Source organism: Mobula hypostoma, chromosome 27, assembly GCF_963921235.1.
Source record: "Mobula hypostoma chromosome 27, sMobHyp1.1, whole genome shotgun sequence".
NCBI lineage: Eukaryota > Metazoa > Chordata > Chondrichthyes > Myliobatiformes > Myliobatidae > Mobula > Mobula hypostoma.
This window is the reverse complement of record NC_086123.1, coordinates 34,349,346-34,361,900: the sequence shown is the minus strand read 5'-3', so window position 1 is coordinate 34,361,900 and position 12,555 is coordinate 34,349,346. Positions and strand designations below refer to the sequence as shown.

The 12,555-nt window shown below is 43.2% G+C and overlaps 1 protein-coding gene across 2 annotated transcripts in view; it reads left to right on the top strand.

Annotated features, from left to right (window-relative positions):
- The window catches only part of svopa (SV2 related protein a), a 75,021-nt gene that overhangs the window by 41,575 nt on the left and 20,891 nt on the right, over positions 1-12,555 (top strand). For both annotated transcript variants that reach the window (XM_063034307.1, XM_063034308.1), the window contains exons 4-9: positions 525-623; positions 760-831; positions 6,068-6,192; positions 6,280-6,343; positions 6,981-7,106; positions 10,347-10,475. In XM_063034307.1, coding sequence (XP_062890377.1) covers positions 525-623; positions 760-831; positions 6,068-6,192; positions 6,280-6,343; positions 6,981-7,106; positions 10,347-10,475 — 615 coding nt within the window. The remainder of the gene's footprint in view (positions 1-524; positions 624-759; positions 832-6,067; positions 6,193-6,279; positions 6,344-6,980; positions 7,107-10,346; positions 10,476-12,555) is intronic.

The following is a 12,555-nucleotide window of genomic DNA, read 5'->3' as shown; positions in this document are numbered from 1 at the left end:
TCTTTAGGGTGGTGGGATAGAGATGTGTCACCCTTTGGCCAAGGTGTAGCAGCTGCTTAGCTTCCCCCCCCCCACCCTCCCCGGCTGCCTGATCAGAGTCACGTGAACCCATGGGAGCAGGTGGTGGATGGTCGTATGAGCATCTGGTGCACATCACAAGTTCTACTGACACCAGGCAGACAATCTCTGAAGAGTATTGATGATGGCTGGGGTCACCCATCTTGTAAAGACACTGCCCAGAAAAAGGCGATGGCAAACCACTTCTGTAGAAAAAATTTGCCAAGAACAATCATGGTCATGGAAAGACCATGATCACCCACATCATACGACGCAGCACATAACAAACGAACAAATTCCGTCTTTTAATTGCATTTTCTTTAGATACAGATGATCACTGGTTTGGAAAGAGCAGATTTGTATTTCCATGGAAGGAATAGATTTATCATTCTGGGTTTTCCTACTTTTGTATTTGTTACTTGCTGTAGTTCTGTGTTGTATATGCTAAATGTGTTGACTTGTTTCAGATGGCAGATGCCATGGAGATGATGATCCTAAGTATACTGGCACCTCAACTGCACTGCGAATGGAGATTGCCAAGCTGGCAAGTTGCCTTTCTAACCTCGGTAGGATAACTTCATTGAAGTGTAAACGAGTGGCCCCGTGGCCCAGTGAATGGTCTTATGAGTCAGTGTTATGAAATTGTGCCATTTCCATATTGATCTTCCTCTTGTGCTTTCTCCCTCTCACCTACCACTGCAGGTGGTGTTTATTGGAATGATGTCTAGCTCATCGCTCTGGGGGAACATATCAGATCAGTATGGCAGAAAGACGGTGAGTATCAATGATGCTGTCGGCGTCCTCACTTCCGAATCAGAATCGAGTTAAATATCGCCGGCGTATGTCGTAAAATTTGTTAACTTTGCGGCTGCAGTACATAATAATAGAGGGGGGGAACTGTAAATTGTTAAATTAAGTAGTGCAAAAATAGAAAAAAGAAAATTATTGAGGTGGCGTTCATGGGTTCAGTGGCCGTTCAGAAATCTGATGGTCAAGGGGAAGAAGCTGTTTCTGAATCGTGTTTTTGCCTTCAGGCTGCTGTACCTCCTTCCTGAGGGTAGCGATGAGAAGAGGCACATCCCGGGTGGTGGGGGTCCTTAACGATGGATGCCGCCTTTTTGAGGCATCGCTCTTTGATGATGTCCTGAGTGCCATGCAGGCTATTGCCCATGGTGGGGCTGACTGAATTCATGCTGATACCCAGAAAATTCTCCCTTCAACCCCTGAATCTTGCATCGGTCTAGTTGCTCACCTGAATTATCAGAGTGTACCAATTCACTGAGAGTCTGGGGATATTGCCAGTGAAGTATGTGCGGTCCAAATCCACTCCTGTTGTTATTTGACAGATGAATGAGATGGTGACCAATGATCAAACGGAGGCGCGGTAGCGTAGTGGTTAGCACAACGCTTTACAGTACAGGCAACCCGGGTTCAATTCCTGCTGCTGCCTTAAGGAGTTTAACATTCTCCCCGTGACCACCTGGGTTTCCTCCGGGTGCTCCCGTTTCCTCCCACAGTCCAAAGGCGTATCGGCCCGTAGGTTTATTGGTAAATTGTCCTGTGACTAGGGTAACATTGCTGGGCAGTGTGCCTCGAAGTGCTGTATCTCAATTTTTAAAAAAACCTGTGACCTTAGTGTCACACCATCTGATGCATTCACTCAAACTATTTGGATAACCTCCAGACAGGTGTGGTGGAATAGTATCAGGTATACCTGTACACCTGCTTATTAATGCAGATATCTAATTAGATTCAGGTTTACTGTCACCGGCCTGCGTCATGAAATTTGTTTTTGTGTACATTGCAATACAAAGTTAAAACTGAAGTATCACAGGAGTGTATTATAAATGTTTTAAAAGTTAAATGCAATAAGGGGAAACAAAAAAGGTAGTGAAGTAGTGTCTGAGGGTTCAATGTCCACCCAGAAACCTGATGGCAGAGGGGAAGAAGCTGTTCCTGAATCATTGAGTGGGTGTCTTCAGGCTCCTCTACCTCCTCCCTGATGGTAGCAATGAGAAGAGGGCATGTCCTGGGTGATGGGGGTCCTTAATGATGGATGCCACCTTTTTGAAGCATCACCTTTCGAAGGTGTCCTCGATGCCGAGGAGGCCAGTGCCCATGATGGAGCTGACTGAGTTTAAACTTTCTGAAGTTTATTTTGATCCTGTGCAGTAGACCACCCTGTCCATACCAGACGGTGATGCAGCCAGTTAGAATGCTATCCATGGTACATCTGTAGGAATTTATGTGTCTTTGCTGACATACTAAATCTCTTCAAACCCCTAATGAAAAGTATCTGCTCTCCTGCTTGCTGTGTAACTGCATTGATATGTTGGGCCCAGGATATGTAGATCCTCAGAGAGGTTGACATTCAGACACTTGAAACTGCTCACTCTGTCAACAGATTGACAGCTTGAATCAAAGGTTTAGGTGAACACATTAGAATCAGGTTAAAAACAGAGTATAAATGGTCTGACTTCGTGTTCACTATTTAGCAACGTATCTCCTGCTCCCTGCGACATCAGTGAGATCTCTAATCAGAGGTTCATCTGGTCAAGTTCTGTAGATTTCAAGGTGCATTGCTTTTACTTACAAATGCTGTCCACACTTCAGCTGTTCCCATAGTAGACTGAATATGATGTGTCCAATGAGTTCACCGTCTATTATAGCTAGAAAGTACAGTCTCCTATTGATACCATATTCTTACTGATTACAAGTAAAGGCTGATTTATACTTGTGCGTCAAATCAACACTGTAGGTACGGCGTAGCCGCGAATCCTACGCAGTGCCTATGTGGATCCCTACGCCGTAGCCTGACGTGCACCTCTCCCAAAATATAACGACACGTCGCGGCAACGCAGACCCTAACAACTGTGATTGGTCCACTTGGTAGCGTCCTCCTACGCTGCAATAGCTTCGCAATGGGCGACTGAAGGACAGGGAAGGAACTCTGGCTGCAATGCTTTCCATAAAGCTTTACAGACCTCCGAAATTACGGAGGACACATTGCGCTTTTACAAAAAAAGACGCTTGCTTTAAACTTGTTTACCCTGAGAAAGACTACCATGACCATGAAGCGTTGCACGGGCAGGTGTGTGCGCATGCGTGATGTGCGAATACGTGACGTGCACATGTGTGTACGTGCCTGAATTGCAGAGTGACGCAGACACACAAACGCACAAGTATCAATGCTCACAACGGTGTAGCCCACTTGCGTAGTCTACGGCATAAGCTGGTACGCACAGGTATAAATCAGCCTTAACAGTCTGAAGTGTTGAACATTTGAAGTTTTTTTTTAATGTAAGCTGGAGTTCCTAAAGGTTGTTATAGCTGGGGGAGGTAGTGGGGATAAGCTGCCACTACCTGTTCAATGCTCCAGTGACGTGTGTCTCGAATAGACTCTGACAGCCAACTCTTACCTCCTGGCTGTCACATGTGGCTTAGCTACTAAGCCGGGCAGAAATGTTGCTACTGACAGGCGAAGGGGCAAAGGTGGGTTACTGGCACCTTAAAACCAGTCGTTCTAGGCAAATGGGGCTGATTAGCCGTGGTTGGCAGGTCATCCAGGAGAAGGAAAACTCTGATCTCAAACCTCCACTGACTTGCGGCTATACCCACTCATGGGGAAGGCTTCAGGAGCTAACCCTGAGGCAGTACTACTGCGTGCCACTGGTGCCAAACTGTCGGTCTCTGACGCGCCTTTGGATTCATCGGCTGCGTGGAGAGGAGGAGCCTTCTGCATGGCAAACAACTTGCTCTCCATATTTTCTGGCCTAACTTGCACATTATGTAGATAGCAGGGGTGCATTATCCCTCGTCCACCCCAGGTAACAGAGGGCCTCAAAGCTGGAGTCTCAAGTGGAAAAATTGTCAGCACTAAATGCATGGAAAATCATTGGCTGCTCATTGTACATTCAATCCCAACGATTTCATTGGCACTGGATGTTCGGAGGGTGAATACAACTATTGGACAGTGCTCTCCACTATTGAGTGAAGCACGTTTGAGGAGGAGAGGACAGGCACGTGGCTTTCCTGCAGGTCAGTTCAGACGTCAACAAGCACAAGAAAATCTGCTGATGCTGGAAATCCAAAGCAGCACACGCAAAATGCTGGAGGAACTCAGCAGGCCAGGCAGCATCTGTGGGAAAGAGTAAACAGTCGACGTTTCTGGCCAGGACCTTTCTTCGGGAGTGGGGAAGCACTTTTCATTTCAAGCAGCCAGGGTAGGTATAGAGTGCTCCAAAATCAGTGAAGAACAACTTAAAAGCAATAAACCCTGTGAGTGCCAAGTACCTGAACTAAAACCAGGGGCATCACAGTAGCGTAGCAGTTACTGTAATGAGCTCTTCGGGCCTGTGTGGGGAGGTGGACAGCATTGTGCGCTGAGGTTTTCAGAGCACCTGATTGGTTAATTGTTTAACAAGAGTCGTTAGTCGTTTAGAGTTCCTTGTGTTTTTTTTAAGCAACTTGCTCTTCGTAATGTCTTCTGGTGCTTTCTCTTTAAACTTGTTTAGGCTTGGGAAATTCCGTGTAACTTATTATTTAAGAGGCCGCCTGATTAGCGCTAATTGCGGGGTCCTAGTTTTGAGAATGTTACATCTCATGGTGATGCTCAGCTGAGCCACCAATGTTCTGTAGGAATTATTAGAATTCTTCTGAAAAAAACTTCTGGTTGCCATTTCTACATTGAAGCCTGTCTTTTCCCTGCACTTCGCTTCCAACATACATCACGATCATTACATTGCCAGTGTCCTGAGCTCAATTCTGTTGTTATCCTTGAGGAGCTTGTATCTTCTCCCTGTGACTGCATGGGTTTCTTCTGGATGCTCCAGTTTCCACCAGCATTCCAAAAACGTACAGGCTTATGGCTTGATTGGCCAATGGCTGTAACTGGGAGGCGCAGGCTTATTGGGCTGGAAGGACCTGTTACCATGTTGTACCTCTAAATAAACCAGGAAATTCTGGGTTCACAAGTCACCTATAGGGGGGAGGATGCTTGGAAAATAACCATTAGCTGGGAACCAAACATCAGAAGCTGAAGATATGTTCTCCGAACTTACTGAAAACACGAAGTGTGTATGAAGCAAAGACTGCTCCAAACAAATGGAAGTCAGTGGTTCAGTGACTTAGAAGCAAATTAACAGGGAGCTGTTAGACGCTACAGAACAAAAAATGTGGGGAAGTTGTGTGAAGAGGATTAAGAATCTTAAGTGGAAAATAAAACAAACTTCTTCTCATGCAATAACCTATTTCAATTTGTTTTGAGATCTGAGTCCCAGAAATCCCCTTGCCCTTTCAGCCAGATCCCCCTCCTCCAGGACCCTGCCCATTTGCCATGTTTCAGCCTCTGCATCTTTCCCCTTTCTCATTAATTTAGAATACCCATTTCTCCTTCTCTCCGGTGTAGTCTTCATTCTCCTCTCTCGGTTATTTGCAATATGTGGAGACAGGAATTCCCTTGATGGTTCTATCATCCCCACTCTGTGTAGCCATCACCTGTCAAATGCGGCATGTCACCAATGCCATCCCTTCATGTTGAGAGGTTAGAACCTGTGCCCTGAGTTTGTGTTGGACCAAGTTATGTCCAAGGGAATAAGAAACTGGAAGAACTCAGCAGACTCTGTGGAGGCAGATGGACAGTAGATGTTTCTCATCAAGTCTCTTCAGAGGTTTCAACTCAAAGCCAGCCCATGTGAAGAGTCTTGATGCAAAACATTGACCGACCATTTTCCTCCACGGCTTCTGTCTGACGTGCTGAGTTCCTCCAGCTTCTTGTGTATTGCTTCCGATTCCAGCATTTTGTGCCTCAATGTCTAAGACAACCTCAGTTTATTATCTCATATAAAGATTGGAACCCAATATTGCTTTGTTACTTCCAGAGTATGGTACTGCAGTGTAAATCCAGTTTCTTGGCTTCAGATTAGGAATCTTTGCCTTGTGAACTAGCTAGGGGCTGATACACTGTTAGAGGCTCAGTTTAACTGTCAATGCTTCTGTGTGTTAATTCAAGGGTCTGAAAGTTAGCGTAATCTGGACACTGTACTATGGAATACTGAGTGCCTTCTCACCAGTCTACAGCTGGATACTTGTCCTCAGAGGCTTGGTAGGCTTCGGGATTGGAGGTGTTCCACAATCGTGAGTGCATCTTTCAATATTTCTTTTTGAGCTTTTATGTACTAACTTATTGAATAACTGATTTTCAGTCTTGGTTGCCCCACACAGAGTAACGTTATATGCAGAATTTCTTCCAATGAAATCGAGAGCAAAGTGTATCTTACTAATAGAGGTGAGTGGACTGTTTTGCTGTGGGAGCTGCTTTAAATTCAAGCTCACTTCCACAAAAATAAATTCTTCCATGTAACAACTGAAAGTTGTTTCTGTTGGGAACTTCCAATTATTGGACAAGAGTATTAACAAAGTCCATATGCATCACTAACCTGATACAAGATAATTCTCTGCCCAATGTGTTCTGACAATCTCTCCCAAATTTCATAATGTATGCGTTTAAAATTGAGCATTGCTTTACTTAAATCATTATTTTAAGCTCTTGTATGATTTTGTATGAATTAGAAAGAAAATAATTAATTACTCTAACTGTTGAAGTCAAATGGAGTGTAGGAGTGATGCAAACTAATACTGTCTCTTACTAAGCAAAGGCAGGCAACGTTAACCCCATTCAAGAACATTTCTGAGAAGCATTGATATCAGCAAAGTTCAAAATACATGTGGGGATGGGAGAGGGGAGAGAGGAGCAGTTTTATAGGGATTGGTGGGGAGTAAGAAAGTAGGGGAGTGAGTGAGTGGGGAAGGGAGGCAGACAGGCGGATGGATAGAAAAGAAGAAAAGAGCAATTAACGATTTTGTGCTTACTTCTTTCCTGAGGACTTGTGGATTGTGTTTAATTGAAAGTCTCTTCATTTCAGGTGTTCTGGGCCTTTGGGACAGTGTTTGAAGTACTGCTGGCAGTGGTGGTGATGCCTACATTAGGATGGCGCTGGTTGCTCATTCTTTCTGCAGTGCCTCTTATGATTTTTGCCGCCTTGTGTTTTGTAGGTATTTCCATTGAGAGTTAAATTTGAATTAAAAAGCTAATTTGGGTGTGGTGGGGAGGAATGCAAATAATGAACCGGCTGTGTAAGAAATTGATGCCATGAATCCTCAGAGTGAGGTTGCAATTTGAACATGAGCGAGAGACTAGGTCTGTCGTGTGAGAGAGAAACTCCCAAGGCAGTTTAGGTACAGAGTGGGCTCTCGGTACAGGGCCGGCCTCCCTAGTTTTTGGACCAGATGAGAAAGACCTGAGCAGGTCCTTTATCCATTACATTGGGATGCTAGACACTGTTTAAAAAAAGAAAATAAGAAGGCATTTCCTGTTATTACACAAGAGGGGGACAATGACTTCAGCAGTGGATTTCTGGATGAACTGTTGGACTCAGTAAGCAAATGTCATCGATGCAAAGTACATTTATTATCAAAGTGTGTATACAGACGACAACCCTGAGATTTGTCCTCCCACAGGCAGCCACAAAACAAAGAAACACCATGGAACCGTTCAAGTAAACATCAAATGCCCAGTGTGTGTGGAGGGGAAAAGAAAAGAACAAATGGCAATAAGCGAGTGAATAACACCTAGAATATCAAACATCAGACTAGTAGTATTCAGTTTAGTGCCACTCTGCGAGCCAATTCAGGGCCATTGTTTGCCAAAGCACCCTGGTCCATATCGATCATCCCACTCAAAAACAGCAGAAAAAAAGTAACCTGAATCCATGAAACATGAACCTCAAAGTCCCCCAAAAATTCCCAGTTTAGTTACCTGACATAAATGGTAGATGGATCAAATGATCAAACAGCAGGTTTAAGTCACTATCAGATATTATGTTTTCTCACTAAAGTTTCTGTTTTGCATTGGAACTAAAAAAAAAAAAAAAATTGGTTTGAGCTTTTGGAATGTACACAGTATATTATACGCAAACACGAGGAAATCTGCAGATGCTGGAAATTCCACCAACACACACAAAATGCTGGTGGAACGCTGCAGGCTGGGCAGCATCTATAGGAAGAAGTACAGTCGACGTTTAGCCTCGACCCGAAACGTTGACTGTGCTTTTTCCTATAGATGCTGCCTGGCCTGCTGTGTTCCACCAGCATTTTGTGTGTGTTGACGGTATATTATACAGTGCCTTGTAAAAGTACTCAGCTCCCAACTCCCTGTTGTCACAAATGAGTATTAGAACCAGTGATTTTGATCAATTTAACTGAGAATTTTTATTTGTTGATCACGTTCCTTTTATTCACAGCAGAGCCCAAAAGCAGAAAATTATAAAGCATGAGAAACTAAAGATTTAAAAACAAAGTGTCAGCCATTCAAAAGTATTCACTCCCCCCACCCCCCTGTACTGAGTCGAGCCACCTCTCGCAGTTATTATAGCCAGTAGTTTTTTTGGATCAGTCTCCATCAGCTTTGCACAACATGATGGACCAAGATTTGCCTGTTCCTCCCTGCAAAATTGCTGAAGCTGTGCCAGGTTAGTTGGGGAGTGGCAGTGGACAGGAATCTTGAAGTCTTGCCTGAGGAAAGTTAACACAGTAATGACAAAGGGAACGAATACTTGTTCAGTCTCACAATTCTGGCTTTTGATATTTACTCAACTTTTGTGGATTAAGTTTGTGCTTTTGTAGATTAGCTCAAAAAAATGCTACTTCATTATGTATTAAATTTAGAAAATGAGACTGTGAAAATACTTGTGGGGACTGAATACTTTTTCAAGGCACTGTATATATAGTACTTTGGATTAAGCCAATCAGGGCAGCTGCTTATTTAGGATAACACTGAAAGAATGAAAATTAATTCAGAAAATTGCTGGGATTCCCTTATTTTAATTGGGGCACTATGCCACTTAATTGAAACATGAGATTGTTGCCAAACTGGTTCTCTCACTAGTGTTAGTCATGTGCACTTGTTAGTCATGTGGTTGTTAGATGCTACACTGTTCTTAGAGCAAACAGTTTTTAAATAGTGTTGGTTGCATGTGTTTGCGTTCAAAAAGCAGTGATTTTTGTCGCTGATAGTTGGTGAGAGATGGCAGGGAGTGAAAATGAAGATTTCATTACTTCAAGTTAGGAACTATGAAGAATTTGAAGATATCAGCAATCATCTTGAATATTACAATGAAAATGGAGATTTGGAGGCTGTAATGGTTGATAGCATTGTATGAAGGCATCTGCACTAAGCGTCTGCACTGATTTTCTTCATTGCATAACTGGATGAGTTCTATTGAGAACTATTAGGAACTAGTACAGTTTTTATAGTACTGTAAATAGTATTGATAGCATTCTGATTTCTGTCTTTCATCTAAGTACACAATTTGTTACCCAGTTTTTGTCTGTCTTATACTTTTTTTTAACTATTTCTATGAAATTTTGGCAGCTTCTTAATTGGGCCAAATTGTACTGGTCCCATTTGAATTAACTCTAGGCAGCTTCTAGAGTAGGTTACACGGTCAGCACAACATTGTGGGCCGAAAGGCCTGTAATATGCTGTACAGTTTCTATGTTCTATGTTCTAACTTGTGTATATATCTCCCTGCAAAGCTCTGAGCCACTGGAGCTATACATGTGTAAAACATCTGCACGGTACTGTATTTGTCAATGTGTAGCAGAGGGTGAGTTTGTAAATCAGGTGGGAGCAAAGACTGTTGGGAATGGTAAGGGTGGAGCAGGAGGGGTGTGAGACAGGTGACAGAAAAAGAGTGAGCTAATGCATGGGTGTAGACACATCCAGCCCTGAGACAGCAGGCAATGTCATTTGATTCTAAATAATTGGTTTATTGATCGTTACAGAACATCTCTTGTGCTTCCTGTTCCCTCCCCTCTCCCGTCTCCTTTTCCCAACCATGATTCCCCTCTCCTTGTCCCCTTCCCACTCTCAGTCCACAATACAGACCCATATTAGAATTAGGTTTATCAACACTCACATATGCCATGAAATTTGTGTTTCTGTGGCAGCAGTACAGTCCAACACACAAAATTACTGCAGTACTTGGCAAAATTCCTCGGCACTCTAGCTATATATGCACCTAAGAGTTTTGCACAGTACTGCGTGTGTGTGTTAATTGAAATTTCATGTGACATCATGTAGATTTTTTATGGTTGATAACAGAGCAATTAATTTTAAATTAATTGTGTTAATTAACTTAACTAATAAGACAATAAGGAAGGCATTCCATTCTTCGCATTACTGTTCTGTGGGAATACCGAATGTGTCAGATATTCTTTATTTCTTGCAGTGGCTTCCGGAGAGTGCACGTTATGACGTACTGTCTGGGAATCAAGAGAAAGCTCTTGCGACGTTAAAGCGCATTGCCACAGAAAACGGAGCACCGATGCCACTTGGAAAACTGATAGTTGCCAGGCAGGTAAGGAATAGCCGTGAGTATTAAAATATAGCTGCTGAAATTCGAACAAAAGTGTTGTATTTTGGAAAATACGGGATTATTTCAACAAGATGGATCCTTCTTGTTCATTATTTCCTGTAAGGGCAAAATGATTCCTGGTTATTTACATACCCTCAGAAAAGTTACAGCACGGGATCAGGCCATTCAGCCCACTGAGTATCTGCCAGCAAACTGTAAGAGCAGTCCATCAAGTGTCAGATCCTATTCAAATCCTAATTTCCAACTCTACTCCACCAGTCCTCACACCCTGGAAAGAACTGCAGGTTGAATAGTGTTGTTAAACCACACTGCCATCCATGTGATTTTTGCACATTTGCCCAGATCACTCGTTTTCAGTGTGGCTTCCAGAATTGCGTAATCTACTTTACGTTGTATTCTTTTCCCAGTCTTCCAGTAAGTTGTAAAGTCTGATTTTTATTGAGTACAGACACCTCACAGGTTTGATGTTACTCTAACCATAACCTTGGATATTAGGACTGGTAATTAAAAAGGGGAAAAAGTGGTGTTCAGGGTAGAAATTCCAAAGCTTGTGGCTCTTGCAGCTCACTGCACAGCTACTTGTTCTGGAGCATAAATGCCAGGAGATGGATCTTGGATATATTCAGATATATTCTAGAGGTCTCTTCAGTCCATTTATGCTGCCTACTTAAACTCTTAAGCATCTCTATAAAGGAAAGTGAGAACCGTTAATCTTGCACACGTGTGTGGAAGGAAGTGTGAAGTGTTAATCGACACATCTGTGAGTGTGAAGGGAGAGAAATGTTAATCTTTCACCGATGTGGTGTACTATTTCACTTATTAATCCTACAGGTATGTGCCCAGCCATCTTCAGCCTGGCCATTATGGGATAAATACTCTTATGGAAGACCAAAGCAGACAGGAAGAACAGGCTCATTCTGCTGTGGCATGTACAATGCTTACTTGAGTGCTGAAAATTAGAAATGGCAGACCTGGGAATGAACTTGACTTGTGACGAAGTAGGGGGAGAAAGTCCAAAGAAAGAGTAAAAAAGTAACACTTAGAAAATTTTTTTAAATGTCTTAATGATCAGCTAAGATGAGATACCAGCTTTAATGGACCAGGAATTTAATTTAGAAGTGTTGGTGGGTATCTGCTGAGCATTTGAGGACAAGTACGATTGTGCTCCTATCCCTGGACACCAACAAATGTTATTAGGAAAGCTTCTCTTTGCAAATTCAGTAATTCCTGTTGGTAAATCTGCACCATAGAAATGAAAGATACTGTGTTTTTATTTTTTTTTTGAAGTTGATTATAATACTGTCTGCCTCTCATGATTAATATGTGGTTAAGAACCCAAATGATTGCCTGGCCTCACTACACTTGGAAATAATACACACACAAAATGCTGGAGGAACTCAGCCAGTCAGGCAGCATCTATGGAAATGAATAAACAGTCGATGTTTCGGGCCGAGACCTTTTATCAGGACTGGAAAGGAAGGGGAAAGACGCCAGAGTTAAAAGGTGGGAGTAGGGGAAAGAGGCTAGCTGGAAGGTGATGGGTGGGAAAGACAAAGGGCTGGTGAAGAAGGAATCTAATAGGAGAGGAGAGTGGACCATTAGAGAAAGTAATGTTTTCCCTGTATTAAAGGCCCCAGACTGTACACGTATGCATAGTGCAATCTCATTATCTTTCAGAAATTGTAGTAATGTCATACCCTGTGTGTACCCTGTGTGAATTATGTAGTGGCAGACACAAAGATTATGTGACACACATAAAAGTTGCTGGTGAACGCAGCAGGCCAGGCAGCATCTCTAGGAAGAGGTACAGTCGACGTTTCAGGCCGAGACCCTTCGTCAGGACTAACTGAAAGAAGGGCTAGTAAGAGATTTGAAAGTGGGAGGGGGAGGGGGAGACCCGAAATGATAGGAGAAGACAGGAGGGGGAGGGATGGAGCCAAGAGCTGGACAGGTGATAGGCAAAAGGGATATGAGAGGATCATGGGACAGGAGGCCTAGGGAGAAAGAAAGGGGGAGGGGTGAAGCCCAGAGGATGGGCAAGGAGTATAGTGAGAGGGACAGA